This window comes from Lonchura striata, chromosome 5, assembly GCF_046129695.1.
Source record: "Lonchura striata isolate bLonStr1 chromosome 5, bLonStr1.mat, whole genome shotgun sequence".
Classification (NCBI taxonomy): domain Eukaryota; kingdom Metazoa; phylum Chordata; class Aves; order Passeriformes; family Estrildidae; genus Lonchura; species Lonchura striata.
Window position 1 is genome coordinate 21,160,428 of NC_134607.1, and position 25,797 is coordinate 21,186,224.

General features: G+C 44.4%; 1 protein-coding gene across 1 annotated transcript in view; it reads left to right on the plus strand.

Moving 5' to 3' along the window:
• The window catches only part of ABTB3 (ankyrin repeat and BTB domain containing 3), a 161,592-nt gene that overhangs the window by 98,132 nt on the left and 37,663 nt on the right, over window positions 1-25,797 (plus strand). The window contains exons 3-4 of the mRNA XM_031507969.2: window positions 6,493-6,697; window positions 17,190-17,342. Coding sequence (XP_031363829.1) covers window positions 6,493-6,697; window positions 17,190-17,342 — 358 coding nt within the window. The remainder of the gene's footprint in view (window positions 1-6,492; window positions 6,698-17,189; window positions 17,343-25,797) is intronic.

A 25,797-nucleotide genomic window follows, 5' to 3' on the forward strand; every position in this document is an offset into this window, starting at 1 on the left:
GAAGGTTCTTGTGATGGTGGAGTAAGTGAAGATATAAAGATTAAATGATCTGTGGGAGGCCACAGAAAATGGGCTGCTTGCATCCTGGTTGTGTTTTCTCAATTCTCAATCTGGGACCACAGTTCCTTCTTTTGCTCTTGAGTGGAAGAGATGAATGGCTTTTAGGAGAAGAAAAGGTTGCCTGTGGTAGCAGATAGGTTCACAGTGTGGGACAGCAGAGATGGCAGAGCTGGGGAGGTTTCTGCAAGGTGAGCTCAATGATGAATTTGTTGCACATTGGATGCCCCACTGACTGTGGGTTATGGCACTGCAAGCAGGCCCACAGCCTGAGGCAGCTGGAATAAAATCTGGAATATACAGTGTGCTGAGAGCAACTTAACTTTTATGTTTGAAGATACTTAGGGCTATGAACATGCACACTGTGAAATACATTCTGCACACTTTCTAGTGTGCAGCCAACCTATCTCTGTGCACACTCCTTTCCTGGTACAGATGAGTAGTGTTCAGTTAACAATAGAAAACTTCACAATAAATCATGTGAGGATGGGTTTTGCTTGAGCAGTTTTGGCTCAGCTGACTTCTGAAACGTGGAGATTGATGTACCACTGGGGGCAGAGGAGCGTGAAGGAACAGACCAGTTGGAATTTAGAATGTAGGAATGGATTGGGTGGCTGAGGGTGGCCTGGCACAGAAGACACAGCTCAACTGCTCATATTCACCTGCAGTGATGTGCTGACAGGTGTGTGCTGGGTAAACTGCTCCAATGTGCCCCTTCAGTGCAGAAACCAGAGGCAACAGGAGGTGGAAAGGGAAAAAAGAGACTTAGCTATGCTTTGGGAAGGATGCAGAATGGCTGTGGCTACCAGCTAGCAGTCTAATTAAATAGACCATGGTTTATTGTCAGGGTTATAAATTCATGTTTCCAATACAGTTTCCCCAGAGCTGGTTGTAGCAAAACCACGGTTCCAAGACTTTTGTATTGAAGTGTGAAATGAATCTAGGTCAAGAAAATGAGTTTTGCACCTGGCTCACATGCTTGTAAGGGTGGAATCTACTGACCATGACTTGAAGTTGGCATCTAGAATGCAGCTCCCTGATGCATACTCCTCCTTTTCATGGTCTTGTTAGGACACAGGAGGTTGTTAAGGGCTCTGAAAGATAGACACAATTCCTGCCTATGGCTCTGGCCTGCTCTTTGCAGGAGGAAATATTCAGACAGGAAAAAAAATAGCGGGAGTTGGATGGTGGGTGCTGCTGGAATTGGCTGGGGGAAAGGAGTTCATGGGATACTACATTGCTCTACTGCAGGACGTGATTCCCAAGTGCAGGCTACACACGTAGGAGTCAAGGACAGCTGGAAAGATGACCAGGCCAGCATTATCAAACTGATGGGTGCTGCCTGCACAATGCTGTTGTGCTAAAAACATGGTCTTCTCCTGCTTCTCACAGTGCCCCAGCAGGGCACCAAGTGGAAATAGAGGCTCGTCTCTCTCCCCCGGGTTTTGAAGGAAAAACACAGGTCAAAGAACTGCGTGGTTCATTTTCAGTGTGCAAAGACATCATTGCTAAGTTGTTCTGGTAGTTTTAGGACATGCTTTTGGAACAAGAGAAACATGAGGTAGGTGTCATATGGAGGGGCTGTGTAAGGATCTGTCCATGTCATTCACGTCAGGGCTGTGGCCCTGCAGACATACACTCAGCTGAATGGTTTTGGCTCTGGCACTTGTTCAGTCTGAAGATATTTAGGCTGCTCCTAGGCAAGTGGGATAGCATCATCAGGTCCATCATGATAGATCAGAAAATCCCACAGGAAGCTTCTCAGACATGGGCATTGGGTATCTGCCATTTTCTTTCTCTTCTTTCTTTTTTGTCTTCCTCTGCCCACCCCCTCCCCACACCCCCAGTACAAAATTGGAAACAGATGTTTTATTCTTTGAACACCAGGCTCTAACATAGTAAAAGCAGTGTTAATAGCTTTTACTGAAGCCAAACACGGTTTTAAAAACAGTGTTTCACTGGTCACTGCGGAGAGGACTTTGGCTGAAGCTGCCCACTTGCATGCTGTATGTTGTTGTTGTATGTTGTATTGCACCCCCATGCAGATGGGAGCAGCTTTACTTCGCCTGTCACATCACATCTGTGGCTCGAAGTCACTGAAGCTGTTCCCTAAATATTCAGTGTTGCCTTAAACCAGGCCTGTGTCACAACATGCGCATTACATAATATTTTCAATCTTTAAATCAAATGTATGCGGACCTTGCGTTCACCGACCGTGCTGAGCTGAGAGCAGCAGCCATGGGCGAGCCCTGCTTCAGTCCTGGGCAGGGTGAAGTGCTGGCAGCTGCAGTGGCAGCTCTGCACACACTGCTGTGCAGAGGTGCTTTCCTGGGGTTTGCTAGCTGCTGTGCGAGGCACGGCCTCTCTGCTCTGGGCTGACAAGCTCCAGCGTGCATCCGCATTCCTGGAGCCCTTCCCCATCCGGAATCAGGGCTGCGAGGCAGCGTCAGCCTGGGGCTTGCCACTGCCTTTGCTGCCCTCTGCGAGCCTGTCCTCTAGTTGTGGCTTCCGAGCTTTGGCAACAAAAATGTCCTGAAATGTCCTCCCACTTCACTGTTCTTTTTCATTTTTCTTATGTTTACCCTGCACAATGTGATGTTTTCATTTCCCTGGCTGTGCCTGCAAAGCAGTTTGTGCGTTGGCTCACTTGGCTTATGTTGCATAAATTATGGAAGTTTTCATTGAGTTTAATTTTAAAACAAAATAAAATTGGCAAGCTCTCTTGTCAGGCAGATCAGCTTCCCAGCCTGTTCTTCAGGTGGTGGAGCAGGGTGAGAATTTGATCAATGGAGGGCAAGGCAGGGATCCCTGCCAAGCCCCTTTGGTCATGATGCCACAGCAATCAGGAACCTCATTCATGGAGTCACAAGGTCAATGCAGCTGCTGGGAATTTTATTTTAGATGTGTTCTTTCTGGAAATGATGCACCGAGGAATTTATTGGCCTTTCAGATGTGTTTAGCTGATACAGCCGAGACATATTTTCAGGGTCAAAAAAAAAAAAACCCAGAAAAGCCAGCAGTGCTGTGAGCTGGTAACCTGCCCTTGCAGAGCCTTTCTGTGCTGAGTACAGCCCTGAACAGCAGAGGTGGTTGACACTGATGAAGGGATAGCACAGACTTGTGAAGGGGGCTTATCTTTCTGTGCTTGGCCATAAATTCAAGGTTGCCCTCATTGTTCAGACATAGCACAGGTTTTACAGCTGGCAAGGAGATCATGTGTAGTTTGGGTTTCCCAGTTGAGGCTGGAGTTAGTTGATTGCTGGAGAGCAGACCAGTGAGTCCCATCATTAAGCTGATTTCACATCTTTGGGCTTTGGGGTGCCTTGGAATCAAAGAGAGTCTCAACTCTTGGTATATTCTTAGGAAGGAAATGGAGAAGAAAAAGCATATTTGCAAGGAACAATAGAAGGAGCAAAACCTGGTAGGGTTCAAGACAACACACACACACACACACCTAGAACCAGATGTTGCACTGTGCTACATTTTACAGAGTTTGCCTAAGTGCTGCTGTGCAGTGTGTGCATGTGCCTGTCAGCTTCCCTGTGCCTTCTTGGCACTGATCCTGGGGAGCAGATCCGCTGAGGCTCGGTCTCTGCCCTGGAGAGTTGTTGCTGTAACTGGATGCGCTGAAGGAGGCAAAGGGCACTAGGGCATGTATCGGATTGTTCGAGGTTCCGCCGTGGAATAAAACAGAGCAGTGATTCCTGTCCTTCCTCTACAGCTCTGCCCATCGGCTACCAATATAATGGGGCTTTTTATCCTTGCTTACTGTGCTCTGTGAAGCTCAGTGTTTTACAGGTATCGATTATTTAGGCTTTGAGTTGCCCCAAAGAAATAAGTCAACTCATTGGTAAAGAAATGTTACAATAATTGCTAATGCAGAAATTATTTCAAATGTTACCAGAGAAAGAGTAGCAAAGGCAAAAGAAATATCTAAGCCATCAATTCTCAGTATAATGTAATTAAATGAGGCTTAAATATAAAAATCATTAATTCAGCTTTGAATGGTATGAATTGTTTTGGGTTTTTTAGGAAGCAGTAGAGGAAATACAGCATAAAAGGGTGAACTCCTGGTCATATTGATATGGATTGGAGCTTTGCCTTCCAGCAAGTCTTGAGTTCCTCCAGCATTGCATCAGCAGTGATGCTTAGCTGCCTGTCCTGCTCACATCATTCTTGCTGCTGCTTTCCCTTCTTATTCACTGTGCAGCTTCCTCTGGTCCTGAGTGTGTCATTGAGGTCACATCACTCCAGTGCTCAGGGAGGAGTGGGATGAAGTCATGCTGCTGCCAGAATCTGGACTGAAATTTTATCTTAATTTTTATTCATCATTCATGATGGAAGTCAGAGGCATTCTCTAGTGCCTGCTGTCTCAATCCACTGAAGTGAGACTGGCTGTGTGCTAAGCTTTGCCCACATTCTTCAGTGCTGTGATGGCTTGGGTTTGAAAAGGCTGAATTTAGCGTGTCTCCCTTTTTCTCTGCCTTTGCTATTATTGTTAAAGCTGGATGTTGCAGCCAGCATTTCTACGCATTTTTTTTTTTGCCTTCTGGAGAAAAGGAGAGATATTTACCATCAATAAGGCTGCTAGCAGTTAAATTGGCTTGTGTTAGATTTGGCAGTGCACATCTGCTGTGACTGGAATGGGCTGACTGAAGGAGGTCCCAAAGTTTCCTGCTGCTTCTGCTTGTCATCAGATAGCCTTGTGCAGGACTGGGGAGTCATCTCAGAGGCACATCTGTTTCTTCTGCAGACCTGATCCTGCATACTTTCCACATGCATAGTTTCTCTTGGAAATTATGAGCATGCAAGGCTGCAAGATTGGTCCTATCATGGCAATTTCCTGGCAGAGGGAAAAGACAGAAGCTATTTTTAAATGAAAGCTTTAAATCAGAAGACTATTGCAGAGTGAAGCAAAAAATTTGTGTCAAACCCCTGAAATCATGGACTTTGCCGTTTCCTCATGCCAGTGGTTTTCTTCTCTTCATGGTTTTAAGGTTACGTTTTTGGAGGATTGAGCTGAGATTTTTTAAGTGAGACATTTCTATTCTCCCTGGCACACATTATCACTGCAGCAGCAGCATTTTCTGTGTGAGTCAGGCTGGAGAGAGGTGTTCAAAGGGGTGGGACTTGGCAAAAACCTGTAGTTCAGCCATGCACACTCTTCTCCTTTAAGTTTGCCCAGGAGTTCATTATTTATCTCCCCACAATTGGTTTTATGCTCCTGCCTTGGTGTACATCTTAAACTTTTTCTTCCAAGTTTGTGCTCAGTGGTCACTTGGGAAAAGCAAGTAAGAAAAAGTGTGTGACTTCTTAACAGTGGAAAATTATGTCCTCTTTTTCTCATCACTTGCTTTTGTATAGTTTAACAATGACCCAAAGGACTCTTGCTCAGATTTTAATTTAAAACAAACCAACTGATTTGATTCGAGATCCTTATTTTCCCCAAAAGCACTCTCAGAGTGATTTGAACATGTGAAAAAAAGGCAGTTTAAACCACAATTGTTTCCCTGCCTTTGATAGAGTGGTCACCAGTCAATAGACATAAAATTCACTACCTCAGAGAGAGATGCTTTAGTTAATTAGTTACAATCAGTTTTGTGCTAAGAGACTGCACTACTGCTTGTCCATGTATTTGCCTGGTAATCTTACTTGCTGGCTTTGCTGATCCCAGTCCACATGTGGATTCCTGTATATGCCTTGTGAGGGAGTGCCCCAAACTAAATTGGTGCAGGGGGGACAACGAGAATCATCCTCTTTGTCCTCTTCTGTGCTCTGGAAACCTGGGGGGCCAGGTGAGCCTACTGCAAAACATAGGTTTTATTTTTTCTGCTAACATGAAGTTTTCCAGGCCTAGCCTGGACTTAAAAAATTCATTTTTGTTTCACATTCTTTATACGGTCTTTTAGCGATATTTCCCCCTTTTTTTCTTCACCCACATGCTCATTCACATCCTCCTGCAGTGTTATCTGACTGCCTGCTTCCTCATTCTGAGGGGCTAGATTTCACTGCCCCTCTGACCAGGCGTATGCAGCTTTTGGTGCCACCCTGCATGGTCATTTTTTAGAGCTGTGGGGTTTTGGCATCCTCTAAAGGCTGCTAAGTAGGTAACTGTGATCCTGGCTCAGCATGCCAGCCCTTGTGGTGATGCTGAGATGGGCCTGCCTGATGCTGCTGACACCACCATCTTTGCAGGAACACATCTCCTGCAGGCCTTTGTGGGCTTGTCTGCAGCCTGGGTATGTCACACCAAACCACGTAAACCACCAGGAAAAGTTCAGCCTGGTGATGGGTAACACCCAGAGTCCTGTCCTACCCTCTACTGTTTGCATAGGTGAGGTTAAATGGAAGACCAACCCAGCCTGCCTTTCGGTTTGCAGCTCGGGAGAGGCAGCTGAACAGCCTGGCATTCACCTGGCTCCTGCTCTTTTCCAGGTGACCTGGTGTCTCGAGCGATGCACCACCTGCAGCCCCTCAATGCCAAGCAGCACGGGAACGGGACACCCATGCACCAGAAGCAGGGATCTTTCTACTGGGAGCCAGAGGCTCTGTACACCCTTTGCTACTTCATGCACTGTCCACAGATGGAGTGGGAAAACCCCAACGTGGAGCCCTCCAAAGTCACGCTGCAGACTGAGAGGTAAGAGCCTCTGCACGGTGCTCGGTGTTGTGGTGAGGATGTTTTGTTAATCAGCCTGGCTGGCTAATTGCTAATTGCAGCCTGTGTGCGAGAGTCTGCTTGGGTGTGGGATCACCTCCTTGAAATCCGCTTCTCTCCCCGAACTGCTGCGTGGCTGAACCAATATATATCAAAAGTGACACCCAGTGGCTACAGACAGCAAATTGGTTCCAGATGTGCACTTGGGAGAGATTTCCTTTTCCTTTCGTCGTTGCTCAGCTATTCTGTGTTTTGGAAAAGAAAATGAGAACTTCTATTTCTGGCCTAGCAGGTTTGGGTTTTAAATGTGTTTTTTTTCCCCTGCGTGTTAATAGAGCTCAACAGCTGTGATTGGGGAAGTGGAAAATGAATAGAGTAGTGTGTAGAAAGGAGAAGTCATTAAAGATGCTGGGCTCCTGCCACACTGCGTAACGGGGCATAGGAGTGACCTCGGGGCTGCCCTGGCCAGGGATGTGGCAAGTGCCAGCTGTGCTGCTCTTGTCCCTGCTCCAGGGATGGGCAGGGCCTGGGAGCTGCACCTCTAGCCCTGTCCTGACTCAGGGTCTGGTGTAAGGTGAGAAGGAGATGCCTCTGAAGCTGGCAGGCTGGGTGGCCAGCTCAGGGGACAGTTTGCTGACCAAGAAAATAAATCCATCTCCCATGAAAAGCCCAGCAAACCCTCTTTTAAAACATGTGTCCAGCTGTGTGCTGGGGCACACTCTGCTGCTTCCCTGCCACACTCTCACCAGCCCTAAACCAGGCATCTGCAGTATGGAGATGAGAGGAGAGTTTGGTGCTTAGAAGGTGCTGGATATGAATTTTTGGATGGGTATTGTGGTGATTCAAATGCAAGCTGGTTTGTCCGGCTGGGCTCCACATTTACATCCCAGAGTGTGTATGGCAGTGTACATGTGAGCCAAGCTCTGATCTGCACAGATGGGGCTTGGCTGTTGTTGCAGGATGAGGTCTGCATCTCAAAAGCAGCATTTGAGGGTATTATTGTGTGTGTATTGTAGATGGTATACAATATGATATCATAATTGAAATAGTTTTTACCAGTTGCAGAAGAGCACCCACGATGAAATTCTGGCATTAATGATGTTACTGGGAACTCTGCCATTTGCCTTTGGATGGCATTTTGTTTCTTTGCAAGTTTGGGTCACTCTGTGAGCGTGTTGTTACTTTTTGTTCTGTTATTTCCAAAGTATGAAAAAAAACCAAAAGGGAAATGACAAGAATCCAGAATTTTCTCTATTTTTTTTTTTTTTAATTTCATGATTTGTCATCCATTCTTGCTATTGTGGAAGGCCTAACTCATGTCCAGGAGTGGTTAGTATGCACAAAAAAATAATAATAATAAAAAAATAGAATATACTCTCACCTGATGTGTAGTTTCCATCTGTGGGAATAATACCACTGGAAATACAGGGGTGAATAAAGCTAAGCCTCTGGTTTTGTAAGATTTCTTCAGACTTTGCTGTGCAAAAATGAAAAAGGGCAGGGATATTTGAAAAATCACTCTCAGAGTTTGCTTTAATAGGTTTTCCTTTCTCTGAGGTTGCCCAATACATGTCCTCTTTGTTAGGACACTTGAAATACTGATTTTTTGAAGCGATTGTTCTTGCCTTTGTTTTGAGCCCTGCATCTGGCAGGACGCCTTCCCTTGGCAGGGCAGAGCACGGCTGCGGCGTGCAGCGGGGGCCAGAGCGAGTACTCGGTGTTATTGCCAGGAGCGTGTGGTCACCTCTGGAAGGAGCAGATCCATCTCCTGCTGCCTAATCAAACACGCATCAGTACTTAGTGCTGGAGTGGGAGAAGTGCAGGGCTGAGTGTGAGCCTGGACATTCCCGTGGAGCTGAGCTCTGGAGTTTTCACCAGCTGGATGGACCCACCCTGTGCTGCTCAGGAAGGAGAACAGTGAGGCTGACTTAGCAGTACTGCTCTGAGGAGCCTTCCTACCCATCTCCCATATTTTGTTTTTTTACAGGCAGTTATGCTTTGTGGTTCACCACTTACCTCTGGAGGTTTTGGTTTCCATGATGGGGTTTTGTGAGCTGCAGGGAGTTGGGTTTGTTAAATGTGACACTTTTACATGCAAAGTATTTGCAAGGTTTGTGACGTATCTGTTGCTGTATTTGCTCTCCAGCTGCAGCAATTGCTTTTATTTTGTAAGGAGCCCAGAAGGACGCAAGAAGGTCCAGGCATCTTTCCCCATCCTTGGCCTCTCTGTGCAGAGAAGCCAGGACAGTGTGGATCTGGCTGTAGAGGTAGTATTTTCATTAAATAGAGGTTGTCCTTGGCTCTTTATAAAGCCAACCTGGCTACTGTCTTGGCCCCCTCCTCCCTGACAGTGCAAACTCAGGTTAGAGAGGACTGTGTGATGCAGCCACAGAATTCTCCCAGCACTTGCAGGGCTTGATGGCCCCATGAGACCATCCAATTCTTCCCACTTATCTCCAGCCCACCAAGATTTTGGCTCTGAACGAGGCTGAACTGCAAAGGCTGCACATGTCCTCCTGCAGAGGCTGGATGTGAGAGGGGAATCCAGTATGGTGGCATTGCTGCCTGGCTCAGCACTTTCTAGCTCAGAAAGTACCTCCCTCAGAGCCTTGGGGGCATATAAAAAGGGATTTTTACCATTGAGTAAATCCAGCACTTTTTTTCTAGGGAGCATGTCTCTATGTTTGCTCTTCATGGAGGTAAAGAAATGAGAATGCAGTATGCTTTTAATAGTGTTTATCTTTACAGAAAATAAAAGGGGAAAATGATTATATAGTGAAACTCTTGTTGTGGGGGGGAGCTGCTTTCATGGGAGGGGGAGGAGTGGAGAGTGGCCAGAATTGCTTAGAAAACCTGGAAAATATTCCCCACTTCCTAAATGCTGACAAACCCAACCATAAGATGGATGTGTGATCCCCTCCCACCCCAAACTCATATTCCTTCAATCTGGCCACTTTGGCTGAGACTCTCTGATTTTTTGGCACCAACACAAGCCAGTTCTGCTGACCCTGGATACCATGTAGATGGCTATTTTGTCAGGCATGGAGGTACAGGGGGAGGGTGGACCTCTTTGTGGGGTCCCTTTCCCTGTTGCACCCAGCTGGGATGTGCTGGAGCCATTTATCTTGTGCTGGGTGTTGCCTACAAAAGCAGTGCTCCTCCAGTGCTTCCACCTGCAGGAGGCTGTGGATTATTTAGGTTTGTGATGCTTTTGCTTTCTTGGGAATTAAAAAAAAAAACACCAAAAAGAACTGTAGATGAGGGTACTGTTAAGATTTCTTTCTTGCTGCTTCTAGCTTAATAAAAAGATCTGTCCCGTGGTTATGTTTGGCTTGTCGGCCCCTGTAACGCTTCCAAAATTATTGCAAGTAATTTCTTAAGCACCGGAAAGTGCAGAATCTGTAGTCGCAGATTTGTGTGATGTTGTTTTTCCTTAAGTGGTTCCTTACCCACTTTTATCCACAGCTGTATTGACAAAGTCCTCATTACTTCCTAACTTGCCATGTTCCCCATTAACAACTCATTGAGAATCTGTGGCTCAGCAGCTCAGCCAGTCCAGAACCACCCATAAATTCTGCTCACAGGCAGCCAAGTCCCTTCTCCAGTGCTTCCTCTGCTGCTCCACCTTGGAGGAGCATTACTGCTTGTGCCACCTGGCAGCAGTTAGCTTTTCTCCTCCAGTCTTAATTGAGTTGATGGATATGTGTCTGGTTTTAAACTTCTTTTCACTTTTCCTTAACTGTTATTCCCTGTGTGGGGAGCAGTCCCTTAGGAAACTCCCATGGGCTGTTATTGCTTGCTTTTCATCTTTCTGTCTGCATTAGGTGCTCACATGGACACACACATTATAGACTGGTCATTCCTGATTAATGGAAAGAATTAGGGTTACCTCAATTTTGTCTTATGTTTTGGGTAACTATTGCTGTAGCTGGCTAATTAATGTGATGCAGCCCCTCTAATGAGAGGAGTGTTCCATGGTATTAAAATAATTTTTAAAATAATTTGAACTCTTTCAGAGCATTTTTATAACTGCTACAGCCATGTGTGTAGTACACATTATACTTATAGAAAAATTTCAGTAAGAGAACTAGGGAAAAGTGTCCCTGATTTAAATTATTATGTGATACAGACTCCCTGGCTAGGGCAGTCTCCAGCAAAGACCAGAAGAGAGTGGAGAGAGTGGTGAGGACTGCTAATGAAAAACAAGTGAAGCACTGGGAATATGGGAGCCCTGCAGTGAAACCTGAATGAACCTGTATATGCAGAAGGGATTACACATGCTTGGTGTGCCAGTATGCCATAGCCCCATGTAACCCTATCTATTTTTATCCACTGTTTGATTGGAAACTTCACATAGTAAAGCTGTAGCCTTGCTGAATTCAAAACTGAGAGCAGGGTTGATTTGCCTTGGAACCACTGAAAAGAAATCCCAGTGCATCCTTACCTAAGTCCTCTAGATTTGCATGCTAAATATCAAACTTCCCACTCCCTAGAAATCCCTTCAGCAATGTTATTGGAGCTGCCTGCAGTGTGTGAGGTGGCACATGCTACAAGAAATAGTTCAGGCATTGTTGTAGCTTGGCTGTTACATGGCAATAGCCTTGCTGGCTGGGTCTGTATTCTACTTCTGATTTATCAAGCTGGGCTTCTGCTGTCCATGGGATAGCTATAGGATTTTTTAAATGGAGGAAACTGCATGCAGCCCTGTGAGAACTGCCTGGTATCCAGGAGTTCTGTGCTGCACTCTGAATGCTGTGTGTCCTCAGGGATTTATGCCATTGCCAGTTGTGTCAAATCTGATGTCCAAACTGCCAGTGAAATATTTGCCTTTTGTTGTTTCTGGCTGAGTCATCATTTTGACTCAGTTGTGTTTCAAGTCTTGGCCATTAATGTTGTTAATGCAGGAGAGGCAACAGAGACAGCTCATTCCAGCCCTGGATGTGGGTTCAAAACCCATGATTTGCGATACCCATGTGTAGACTCTGGAGCACCAATGTCTTGGTGCACAAAAGCCAAAGGGTAAATCCTTCTTCTGCCTGGGCAGGTCTCATGAGGCTCATGTGAGGGCAGGGAGGTTTGATCCTTCAGCCTGAATGAGATGCAGAACTCACTACTTGGGTCACCCTTAGCTGGGCTTGTGGGGTGGCAGAGCAGCTGCCTAGCATAGAGTAGCTGCTTGAACTCACATGGAGCATCAGCTGGCACTGCTGAGTTCCTGGGAAGGACTAGGACTGGCAGCTTTTTGAGGGCATCAAAAAGTATTTGCTCTCTCTGAAGACAAGTAGCTTATGGTGTAAATATAAATGAGTTGTGCAGCCCAGAAATCTGTCTGATATGCATGCTCTACATTGGAAAAACCCATGCTTTTCTATCTTTCAGCAATACTAAAAATGGACTAGCATTGCATATATATTTTCATCATATCTTCCAAGTGAAAACTTGTCTGAACTTAGGATGCTTTGCAATTCATATATTGGAATTTTCTTTAAAAACCATCCATGAAAATGTCAACAAACCAAACAAATATAAAGAGCTTTTTACAAAGTTAAAGTTGCTGACTCACATCTGCAAAAAAAAAAAAAAAAATTCTCCCTACCTTTATCTAGAAAAGCTTTTTCATGTAAAAGTACTGCCTTATGCTTCTGAGAAGCACCTTTAAATTTTGCTTGGTAGCTTTTGCAAATTTAAACAGCTGCGACCTCTATGTACCAGTTTGCCTGTTGTAACCATAAAGGTTGGCAGTCAGCAATCCTTGGCTGGAGTGAGAGAAGAAACTCCACACCTCCAGCACCACCACCTCCTCAGCAGCCAAAGGATCCTGTAAACACATCATCTGAAGCAATTGTAGCAGCTGAACCAAGATAAAGCAAGGTCAGGTCTTTCAGCCATGTCCTCTTCACAGCTGGGGAAGCTGAGGCAGGGACAACAGGAGATAACTGTGGGAATTCACATCCCAATAGGATTATGCCTCAGGAATTTCTCTCTTCCCATTGTGATTATCAAGCCAGTCCTTTTCCTAAAGTTTGATTTAATACAGGCAGTGAGTGCATGTGGTGGGGCAAGGACTCCATAGGTGTCTGGAGAAGAGCAGTGTGAAGTGCCTCTGGAAATAAAGAGGCTGTTGTGCTGCACTTGAAATGATGATTTTTCCCTTGGAGCACTCTGATTATCTTGGAATCTCTCATGTGCACTGATGAGCTCTGGGACCTGGAGCACGCTGTAGGCTCTGCTGGAACAAGGGACTGTGGCCCATCGAGGGTTTGTGAGCCTGTGTGAGGAGCATTCAGAGGTGGTGAGTGTTCTTACTCTGTAGGGGAGAGGGAGCAGCTGGTGAGGGGAAGAACTGCTGGAAATCAAGGAGAGTGGTTGTGTGTAGTGACCCTGCTCTGGGCAGAAGGTGGACTGTGAAGCTGGTCAGCAGCCAGCAGGGATTCTGCACCCTGCAAAGATGGTAGGAACTGTGAAAAACCAGGGCCAGGGATTATTTGGAGCTGGAATTTGTCAGAGTGCTGGCCCCAGTGCTTTGCAAATCTGGCATTGCAGCAGCTGGTGTCCAGACAGGAGCTTCATCCATCTTCTCACAGACCCATGCAAAAATAATGAAGCATCCTATTGCATTTTATGGTGCACAATTTCTCATGGTCTTACACCTGACAATTTCTCCTGTTTACGTACAGGTAGACTGCTACCATAACAACAATAACAATAACATACTACTACTACTACTGCTAATAATAATGGAAAAGCCTGAGTTATTGCATATGCATGACAGGATTTTTAATATTTCTGTGTGCCAGCAGGCGAGGGAGGGGGAGTGGTAGGCAGCCCAGGAGGGCTGCATATGGCTCTGGAGGGAGTGCAGGCTTTAGGGAACCCCTCATATGATTACATTTAGGCTCCCCCCCATAACATCTGCTTTTCTGATGAGTCATTCTGTAATTTAGAGTGCTTCAGAGACATCAGCCCTACAAAACTGAGGTAAGTTTGAGTTCTGATGGGGTAGGGAGGGGTTGTTTGCCCCACTCTAGAGGGAGGGTGCTGGCAGGGAGCTGCAGTGTGTGAAGGCAGTGGGGAGAAGGACCTCTGATAGCCAGCACAGTGAGGACTTGTCCCTTGTGGGGTAGTGCCAGCAGGGTCTTGCTACCTGCAGATGTCTTCATAGCATAGAAGCTTATGGGACCTTGTCCAAAATAAGATGTGAGAGGAGTGCAGGGTGGCAGGAGGGAACAGGGAAGGATGCTGCCTGGGAGGAGGAACCAGAGATGTGAGGGTTGGTGGAGCACTCATAATTGCCTTTTTTGATGAAACAGGAGAAGGCAACACCCCAAGAGGAGCCAGCTGCCCCCCTGCCAAGGGCAGAAGGACAGGGCCCAGAAGGGTCAAACCCTTTGGGGATGTGCTTTGTGTTGGCCTCCTCTAGCCCGCCCCCACCTCCCAGCTCTTGTGTGTGGGATGAGAGTTGCTCTCTGCAGAGACCTCTCCCTGCATCCTGATCTGGCATATTTTTCCATTTAGATGTGAACTCAGGAAAATACAAGTCTGTGCCAAATTTTTTTTTTTTTTTTTTTTTTTAAACTCCATGCTTAACTTTAAACTGCATGGAATTAGAGAATGGAAGCATTTGTTTAAAGTTAAGCACAGGTACAGAGAAGGGCTGGAGGAGGAGGTCAAAGCACTCACTCAACTGCAGCCCAGGTAAGGTGCTTGTGCAGCAGCTGAGCTGCTCCTGATTTCCCATATCTTTCAGGCAGAATCAAGCTGAGCACCATGGTTAGATTAGTTAATTAAGACACATGCTTCCAAAGCATGTAACTAGGTAACTTATGTGCTCTGTGTCTGCTCTGGAACACAAAATTACTGAATTCTCCCAGTTGGTACCTGCCTTTGTACCACAGATAAATCAGTGTATATGCCAGTGATGTGATGCATTTGGTTAACCCATTTTCACACAGTGCTGTTGAAAAGTGAAATATTTCTTGCTGATGTCACATTGTCTTGTGGATTATCACACCCTTATAACTCTGTGTTCCTCTTTCCTCTTCGGCACACAAGCAATATTTAAAAGAAAAAACCCAGCCCTTCACATGATGCCCAGATTCCTGAAGGGTATTTTTAACCTATTGCACTCAGCCAATTTGGTTCTCTTCTCAAAATACAAATTTCCTGACATGCTGAGATATGCAGTGATTTTCCTTTCCCTTGGGAAAAGGGATGTAATATGTTGTGAGCAAACTTCATATCCTCATCTAGGGATTGAAATTGGACTTTATAGAAAATTTCCCCATTTCTGCAGAACACTGATTCCCTTTCCTCTTGGGATTTATTGCACCAAATAGCCCTGCTCATTTCTGTTTCTCTGTTGAAATTTGCAAGACTGGAACAGGGGAAAAAAAAAAAGGCAATTTTATAGTGCAATTATCTGAGTTCCTGTAAATGTGTTTATTTGCTCAATTTCTTACTGTGGTGGGGCAGGTTTTGTGCTGTGTGAGTTTCTGTCCTGCACAAGAGGAGGAAGAAGTGTGAACCTCTGAACCCCCTGTTCAGCCACAGCCCTCTGCTTTTCTCTGTGCCCAGCAGATGTTACAGGAAAGTGCTGTAGCTGTACAAGCCTGTCTTCATTTCTCTGATCCAGACTGTGTTCACTCATGCAAAATATAACCTTGAATTGAGTTTTCCTTTAATTGTACTCCTAGAACCAAGTTATATCTGTAACTACATGCAGTTTCGCAGTGTGATTTGCATCTCCCCTTCTGCTGTCTGCTCAGCAAGTGATGAAAAAACTCCCACTGATCACTTGTTCCCAGGTATTTCATGCCTCAAAAGAGGGTCTCTTCTGCTCTGAAGATGACCTGGGAAGCAGTCACCTTCCAGGAACAAGTACACCCCTGCTTTGCCTCTTTTCCTCCTCTGGCTCCCACCACTCTCATGACAAATGAGCTGGGTTAGGAAATTGTTTTGTGTGAGCTGTGGGAGGTGATCTTCTGTCCTTATCTGCCTCCTTAAGTGGCCATGGCAGGCCTGGGGAGAGCAAAGGCCTTGGAAACAAATGCAACCCAGTCTTGAGGTGACGGTGATGTGTTGGAATAGAAAAACTATAGAAATGGCAACTCAGCCAAAGATGTCATATTTCAAAAAGAGGTTGTTCATTTACGTGCCTGTGAGATTTGGGAACCCAGCGTCCTAGGGAGAGTCAGTGGCCTCAGGGCTTCTCTGTCCTTTGGCACTTCTGAAGTATCTCATCCCCCTCAAGAATATTAATATCAGAGCTATGTAAAGCCAAGTCCTCAAAAAGGGAAATAAATGCATAGGGAGCTATAAATAGGGAAAGGATATTCCAGAGTCAACATCTTTTTAAATAATTTTTCCCAGGGTATAACTTTTTGAGGTAAAGTTATACATTTAAAATGTAAAATACTTGCCTACTCTGTAGCTAATGCAGGCTTTTCCCCCCCCTTCCTCCATGAAAAAGGACCACAGAAGGAAAGGCAAGCAAGAGACTTGCAGTGACCTTCAAGGTGTTCAGCTGCAGTTATTTTATTCATTTTTCTCTGAAACACAACTTGAAGCTATGGTTTTTACTTGTGGTTTGGCATCTTTCTCTTGGTTCCCAAATAATTCTTAGCATAGATTGAGCAAACTGTTGTGCTGCATGCTTCCATCTCCAGCTTGGGCAGCTCTTGCTGGGACATGGGGCTGTCCAGGTGTTGTGGAGTGAAGGACCATGTCTCTGATAATGCCCAGACTTTGTGAGAGTGTGGCCCAGAATCCCAGCATTCACTCTGGGGGCACTTTTGTTTGTTCTTTGGCAGAACAGCTGGTACCTGAAGGTGTAGCAGTTTGATAGTGCTAAAAGTGGGACCAAGCAGTCTGGATTCTGATTTCTGACCTCGCTCACAGCTAACTTTCACATTGACTGCAAAACCCCCCACTTTCAGCACTGAGCACAAGGTGCCCATAGCATCGGCAGGAGATGCTGGAGACTTTCTGGGGCATTCCCTGTCTATCCTTGGCATCTCAGTGTTGGGGCACCCCCTCTCTCTGCCCAGGTCTGATCTCCTGTCTCTATTGCAAAGAGAGCCCAAGCCAGCACGTCAGACAGAGCGGGATGTGATCCTGTGTCAGACTCCTGTCTTCTTTTTGGGATTACACTATGTGAAGGATGGGAGGAGGACTTGCCAGTCAGGTGCCCTGACCTCGCAGTGCCCCATGGATGAGCATGGCTCATAAATCTCACTCTCCAAATAGTGCTGCTCTGGAGACAGGATGAGACATCTTGATTTAGACCTGTTTGAAAATTGCTGAGCTGGTTTGCTCTCTCATTCTGTCTTTATTCTTGCTCCCTTCTCCCTACATATTTATATTCTCACACATATATGCACGCACACACACTCCCTCACCCCCTGCTCTCTGCTCCTCTCTACCTGTTGTGTGATGCTGCTGGCGTGCTTGGCACTGATGTCTGTGTGCTCCCCAGGCCGTTCATCGTGCTGCCTCCGCTGATGGAGTGGATTCGGGTGGCGGTGGCTCACGCGGGGCACCGGCGCAGTTTCTCGGTGGACAGCGATGACGTGCGGCAGGCGGCCCGGCTCCTGCTGCCCGGAGTTGACTGCGAGCCCCGGCAGTTGAAGTAAGTCCCCGGGATGCGGATCGGCTGCTCCCTGCGGAATGGGGCTCTCTTCATGGGGAACGGCGGGCGGGCGGGCACAGGGCTCTGTTGTTGCCTGGGAGGTGCAGAGATGCTCTGGCTCTCGCTGTGTGTGTTGCAAAATCAGCTCCTGGTGTTTGCTCACATCCGTGGATAAGCTGGTTGCATGGTAATGGGTGCCTGACTATCTCACAGCTCGATCGAGCCCCTAATCTGCTCATCAGAGCTTACATGGTGGTGGGGCTTTTTTTTCCCTCTTCCTATTAGGTTCTGCTTGCTAATGAGGGGCTGAAACCTGGTAATTGTCTGATTCACGTTGCTTTGCTATGAAATACCGAAATGTAATTGGAAGGGCTGCAGATATTTTTCAGGGCTTTGTTTTCAGCATTAATGCTTAAGGGCACATTTAAACTTAGAGGTAAGACTACTTCTTAGAGTAAAATTGTATTTTTTATGCTAATGTCAACTCAAATTACTTGTAAATGTCAGCCTAGATAATTTGACTTTTTCGTGTATCAGATGTGACCTTTTGGTTTTCTAATGAAGTCTTAAAGTATTTATTGCCAGGATATGTTTTTAGTGTCTGTTTTGCCTTATTATTATGTACTTGGATAAAAGTACGTTCTAGGACTGTTCGGGAGTCAAGAATATGTTTGGTTTTGATGTTTGTATGAAAAGGGATTCTGAATCTGCCAAAGCAAAAATGATTCACTGCTATTGCTTCAAAATATGTAACAAAACCCCAATTTCCAGCAGTCTGCCTCTTGATACAGCAGTGGATGCATTCTTTCCTGCATCACAGAAAGCAGAGGGCTACTTTACATGATTAGCTGTGACCTGCTTGGGAGCAGCTACCTTCTGTTGACTCTGGCCTTGGCGTGCTCTTTCACCAGAGAGTATAATACTTCACTTCTAGATCTACATGGGCTTTTTATAGCCACAGCTATTTAATATTTAATTGAAAAAACATATGGAATTTCAAAAGCCAAATCATGAGTATTTCAGATTTCAAACCTTGGCTGTAATTGCTTCCCTTTGATGTGCCCACCATGGCCCTCATTTCCAGAAGTGCTGCATTCTGTGTCCCTACTGAAATGTCAGGACTTACAGATACAGGTTCTACACACTGTCAGAAGACCTGCTACTTGGTTCTGAAAAGGTACAATTAATTTAATACCTCTCCAAGTATTTAGGTAGGATTGCAAATAAGGCAGTAATGTTTCTATTCTGTATGCTCTGTCTTAAAAATTAAGGTAGCTACAGTAAAATACCTGTGGATTAAAAAAACCTCACAATATATGACCCAAAATTCTGTTTTGATAGTGCACATGTGTGTGTGTGTGTATGTATATACATACATATAAAAAAAATCTCATAAATTGTTACAAAATTTTGGTTTTTATTAGGAAGTTTCAGAATAATTTGAACTTGTGGAGAGTTATACTGCAGAAGGATTTATTATTTATGGGGAACAAATCAGCACTAAGTTTAATGTTGCCATCAAGAATTTATTTCATAAAGAATACAAGTTATTTGTTGTCTTGCTTGTCTTAAAAGTGGGATTGAGCCTGAAGAGCATGGCCTGAGATTAATCAGATGAGACTGAAAAGGGAAAACTATTTCCCGAGACAAATTCTAGATTTTAGAGAGACCAGCCTTTGCAGTGTGCCTGTGTTTGACTGCAGGGGCTGGATTCATCCATTGATGTCCCAAAATGACAATCTCTCTGCTGTGCTGGCAGATGAGTGTTCGTGTACCTTGGGTTTTATTTTGAGGTCTGTGCCTGCTGCTGGTGTAGTGCAGCAGGTTCTTTGCGTAGCTGCAAATAAGACCCTGGCTGCCTGTAATGCTGAGATCAAAGGGAAGGCTGAGCTTTTCTGAAGAGCAATGTGAGTCATCAGGATGTTAATTTGGAACTTTGCAGCCTGTAATTTTTTATTTGTATTCAGCAGACCCTCAGCACTTCTGATTTTCGTAAGCCAAACACCAACCCTTCACTCCTCCCCATTAAGGGAGGATTCCTTTCCAATTCTTAACTCCTCAAGGAGCATCAATTCCATAATTTTTAGCACTGGGGGCAGAAATACAGCAACTTTGCAGGGGAATGGCTTTTCAAGTAAGCTGCATGACGGATGGAAGCCAGAGGATTTTAAGTGCAGTTAGCTGGATAAATTTTGTGACTTCTATGGGAAAGGTTTATGAAGTAGAACCTTGAAAATGGTTTAATTTCTAGGCTTTTGTTAGCAGTTTTCTTTAGTCCCTAAAACACAGAGAGCTGAACACAAAAGTTCCCATGGTCCCAGGTGGTACTGCATCATTCCACGGTGTTGGTTCACAGCCTGTCATTTCAAGTGCATAAAGCAAAATCAGCTTCCACACTGGAAAAACATGCATATGGGGAGAGAGAGAGATTGGCAGGATCTCAAAGGCTGTGAAGTTCAGGAACAGTTCGGATAAAACCCAAATGTTCAGCTTCTTATCTGAACTACAGCATGGAGGTCTCCCTGCAAGTTCATATGACACTTCCCAGCACAATCACATACTCCAGCAGTGAGGTTCCCATTCTGTGGCTTTGTAAATCATCTCTGCTTTTTTCCTGCCTTTCATTCCTCTCTTTCGCCCTTTTTCTAAGCCTTTTAAAAAAACCCATCCCTTTAATTTCTTGCAATATTTTCCTCTTCTGAAAGAGGAGCTGCTCTTGCTCTGTGTAGAGGAGTGAGGGAAGCTGGAATTAGTCAGGAGCTGCTTGTCTCTTTCCTGATCTCTTTTCATTTTACAGCAGCAGACGTGCCAGAAAGTTTCTTCCCTCTCATCAGCTTTGGGAGATGAGCAGGGATGTAAGCGTTCACCTTCCCCCAGGAGTGAAAGCTTTAGACGGACCAGTTGTTTCCACCTTTTGCAAGGAGATGGGTTTCACAGATGGGTTGAGTGGTGGATGCACAACAGCTCACTGAGACAGAAACCCGAGTAGTGTCCAGGATATTGTCATTTTTAAGTGTGACAGCACACTTAAATAAAGCCTCACCTATACCCACCTGAGGCAGCTGGATGTAGTCAGTTGGGGTGGCTCTCTCAGGTAGCAGGGTACTCTGCTACCTATTCCAGACTTTTTATTAATGAAGGCATGAAGATAATTTGTTGTCTGAAAGGGGCCTGATGTTAAAAACTGTGTTAACCTGTCTTTCTGCTGTAATAAGGTAGCATCACTGCTCAGCCTGCACAGGCACTATCTGGCTGCAGACAGATGTTGACTTCTCCTCGTCATCACATTTGCAAGGGGTGCCTTTCTTCTTGCTCCAGCTAAACAGAAAAAGCTCTTTGCACATCTTTCCTTCCTCCATTCTGTGGGATGTTTGTTTGAAACAAACCCCAGTGTGTTAGGCGTGTGGTGGGGAGGATCACTGGTGCATGCCTGCATCTGGGAGCTGGAGGCTGATGGCAGAGGAACAGAGAAAGGGAGGAACATCCTGTGTTGCTCAGCTCTAAGGCTGCTGTGCCTTTTATCAGGGTCAGGGGCTTCATTTCTGGTGGCAATATATCGTGGCAGTCCTGGAGGATGTAAAGATGCTGGAACATCACTGAGAGATGTGCATCAATGCCAACAGATGCCAACACCCAAGAACTTTAGTGAATACTTTGCCTCTGGTTTGGGCAGGTGGAAATCCTGTACAAAGAGGAGAAACAAATAATAGCAACAAGGTTATGAAAATGGAAAAACAGTAATAAAAGAAGAGAAAATTATGCAGCTTAATGCACTCAAATCAGGATGACCAAATAACCTCTATTCAAGTGATGAGAAAAGGTTCCCTCACAAAACTAGGGGGTCAGAGGGAAATATTTTTAACAAAGCCTGGAGCGATGCCATAACTCTAAGGATTAATAATAGTAATGCCTAACATTTGAAAAGGATGAGAAATGATCCAAGGAAAATTCCAGGCTGTTAGTGCAAGGCCTCTGAATGTTTTTTCAAGCAAAGACTGATTAAAGACATGTTGTTGAGGGAAAAATGGGATAAAATGTGACACAGATTTTCTAAAGATAGATCTTGCCAGGCTAATCTAATAACTTTTTTGATAAGATAACTGATTTTCTACCCCAAGGAAATTCAGTAGAATTTCATCTCTTTGGACTTGAGTGAAGATTTGATACAGTCCATGCAGGGATCTATTAAGACAAGAATATGGCGGTTAGTAAAGAAATTGGAAAGTGAGCAGGGGCTGGCTTTGGGTGCGGTGACAAGGGCTGGGTTGGCTGAGATGGGGTTGCAAGCAGGGACCTTCAGCTCTTATTCTTAAAAACTGGTATTTTTTAATTTTCAGAAAGGGTTTTGGCACAAATCATAGCAGTGTGCTCATGAAGTTAAAATTTGCTGATGCCATGATGCTGAGCGGCATTGTCCTGACAGAGGAAGTTAGGGAAATCATCCAGGAAAAAGTGGATGACCTTGAGGGATGGGATGGAATAAATGGGATGAATGCAGTTTTCCACAAATGGAAATGCAGTTCTCCACAAATTCTCCCAATCATCTGGGAGTTTTTTTTAAAAATAAAAATATACAAACTGCAGTGTATATGTAACATACACACTATATATGCATCCTAATATATATTGTGTTGTGAAGAGAGTTTTCGAAGGGTGGTGGTAAAGTCTGTAGAGCAGTATTTAATCTCAGAATTATTGTAAACCACAGAAATGGATTTTTCCTCAGTCATGAAAAAAGCAAATGCATTTTGAGTCTGAATTGGGAGAGGTATTTTCAGTAGAAACAGAAAAGTATTGGTGCCATGTGAAAGTGGTAGGAAGTGATGTGGAAGCACAAATCCTGTGTCCTGGTCAAAAAAATATTCCCTTTGGACCAGATAGAAAGAAATGGGCTGAGGTGATTTGGTTTTTTTAACAGAATATTCTCATGGAGACAAACATGAAGAAAGGGGCTCATTCAGCTGAGCGAAGTGTGTGCTGAGGGAATCTTTGACTCTTCTCCAGAAATGCATCAGGAGTAAACACTTTGCAAGGAAAAATACACTATTTAAAGGTCAGCATGGACATGGAAGTATGTGAGTATTAGCAAGTTGTGCTGAGCTCAGGTTGAAGGTGTAGAGGTTCCCAAGCCTTGCTGCAGCACAGGACCAGGTTTATTAACCTCCAGCCCCTTGTGCTCCCTCAGCTGCTGCCCTTCACAGGCTCACCCAGCACTCTTTTGCAGCTGTGGTCCAGAAAGATCTCTGGACAAATGCAGGGTCTGAGTGTCTTGGAAAATCTGTCTTTAATTGCAAATCAGGCCTGATTTCCAATTAGCCTTGTCCTGGGAATACCTAAGTCTGCTTTTCTGTCTGGGACCATCCCTCTTAATGAAGGCTCTCTAGGAAATTGGATTATCACTCTCATTATTTGAACATCCTTGGCTCATTCAAGAGAGCCTTCTTAAAACTATGGAAAGAGGAAAATACAGTGATGTAAAGGGAAGATTTGTTAATTTGTTATCTCAGAGCAGTCTATACCATTTGCTGTGTCATCCTACTACAATATCACATGTGTTCAATTCTAACTTCAAAGTGAAAGCAGAAGAGTTGCATTTAATGTTTTATTTATGGAAATGCTGTGCTTGTTCTAGAGAATGGAAATAAAAATGGACTTTAATAAATAGAGATTAGAAAACAGAAAAAAAATATTTCCACTGCTCTTCCTTCTCCCTTAAAATCTGTTGAGTAAAGGGGCTGAGTTTCTGGAGAAAGAGAGAGAGCATAAAATTGCCAAGAAATTCTGCTATTTAATTAGACATAGCCACCTTCAAGTAGGAATGGTGGGTGTTTGCCTGGCTTCTTGAATGTCCTCGTTTTTCCCACAGATTTTCACTAATCTTTTAACACCAGCCATGGCTATTGCTGTAATTAGATACAAAAACGTGAGCAGTAGCAAACAAGCTACTTGACAAAAACCAGCAGTCCCTTGGGACATATGGTGCCAGCAGATGAAGGAGGTTTTATTACTTAGATTTAGAGCATGGGTTTCTGAGGTGAATCTCAACCTGTCCTGCCAAATGTCTGTTTGAAGACAGCAGTAATAAAAAAATTATTAAAGGGAAGGACCTTGGCCTCACGTTCTCCTCCACTTTTAGGGGGGAATACACTTACATTTTTAGGGGCTTTAGGATCTAGCCTTCTTTTTCCCATTGCAAGTAATATCATTATTGCTGTCTCATATGCTCTGTCAGTTTTTATTGCATTCCTGAATATATTACATGTCCCTGTATTATATTCCTGAATACAATAGTCAGGATACAGATAAGACACCATTTCCCACTCATTAGTGAAGACTTGTGCTATCTATTTATATGAAAGATGAGTCTGTACCAAAACTTTCCTATGGCACTGTGACCTTGATCAGAATCTGAGCTCAGATTTAATTTTGAACATGGTTCCTGACCTATATACACAGAACTGGAGTTTTAAGAGTGTTTTGAAATACAGATTTGGGTCTTGATTTGATAGTCACATCACTTTTTAAATGTATTTTCCAGTATTTGTAACCAATTTATTCTCAGACCTTTGACAAGAATAAGAGGTTGGATAATAAACATTTAGAGTATTTTTTTCTCGTCTTAATTTAGCTTGTGATTAAAGTAAATGGAGAATTCTATTTCTGCAATATAAAATAGTGCTCTTCATCACTTTGATCAACATGTTTTTGCCTACATTTTCCTCTCTCCAAAACTGAAAATGCAAATAATTGTCTCAATATAGTATTTATATTGCAGTTCTATTAATATCAGCATTATACTCCTTTGTAAAGCACCATGCTGGAAAAAAGAGTGCTCACAAATTTAAATCAAATTGTCTGCTGCTTCCACTCTTGCTGTTTTTGTCTGTAGTGTTACGGAAGAGCCCCAGGCAAGGAACAAGGCCCTTTTGTGCTATGGTCTGTGCAGGCCAGATCGAAATGGTGATCCATGACCCCAAGAAATTCAGCATTGCAAATGCATGTATATTGCTGCCTAAAAGACAGCTCCTTCCAGGCTCCCAACCAGCTGAACTATAATTTCTGACTCAAGACCAAATTCATTTTTAGGACAAACTGGATAGATTCTACAAAGCTAAAAAGATGGACCTTACTAATAGATTATAATTTTTTCAGTTGAAAGGGCTGGTGATGGAGTCCCAGGTGAACAAACAAGGTTCTGATGCTTGGCCATCAGTGCAGTGATCTGTTCCTTTGAGCTGTGGGGAGCGTTTGTCCTGTGCTCGTCACACACTGCACTCCATTTCTTTTGAATCAGCTGCGTCTACCAGTTACGATGGAAACACTTTGCCTTTGAATCATCCATTTTCCCAAATGTATTCAACCCATGAGTAACTTATTAAAGATCTGCACAGACTCTCTCTTAGCCAGTCGAGTGAAAATGAAAAAAACCAACATCCCTTGTGTTTAAAGCACTGCTGTAGAAGTGCTGCGCTATGTTTTTGTAATGTGAGTTTGGAAAAAGAAAAATAATTTGCTATACTGCTAGGACCCATTACAAATGAAGATTTTCTTTGACGCCTTTCAGAGGTTTGAGTACTTCAGACTATGATGGAGTGCCATGGTCACCATGCAGTATCTGACAGTGACCATTTGCAAATAATTAATGTTACCATGGCACTCCCCATATAAAGCCACAGTCCATTTAATTATGTGCAGTGGCAACACTGTAATGATCTTGAAGATAACAGCTGTAGAGGCAGTATCTGTCAGGAATTAAAAGAGGGCTTAGAGAAAATTGTATTGTGAGTTAAAAAGTGTGGTCACAATTTTACTGCAAATGTAAAATTGAAATTATTTCATTTGTTTCTAATTTTTCTTTTATTTTTAAAGGCAATTGTTGGCTTGCTTCACACTAGGGAAGGGAAGGAGTTGATAGGCTCTGTGGTTGAATGAACCCCTGAGTTGGAGGGGTGAATTTGCTGTTGAGCACAGGCCTGTGATAAATGTGTATTATTAATTCAAATACATTATTTCTCTATTCTGGGAATGGGAGTATTATGCAGTGGTGATGGTGGTGGTGCCAAGCAGCCTGCCCAGCCCCACAGGTTGCTAAATATGGAAGTTCAGAATGCACTGTGTCTTTAGAGAGGAGTTATCAGTCTCAGAGGATGTTGGTCAGTCATATCTTTGTCACTGTATCATCTCTGGGAGACCTCAAAGTTTGCCTGACCCAGCCAGCATCTGGTGTGGGGACGTCTTGCCATCCTGAAACTGTCCTGAGTTGGAAGAGGAGCAGAAGAGCATTGGCCCTCCATGATCCTCTGTTCCTCCCATCAGCCTTCCCAGCACCTTTGATGAAAATGCACCTTTTCTGCAGGGTGAGGTCTTGGGGAAAGGATGACCTGTGTGAATACTGATGGCTGGCAGACTCTGGCAACAAACCATGGTAGCTTTGGAGGGGACATCCTGCTGTTGG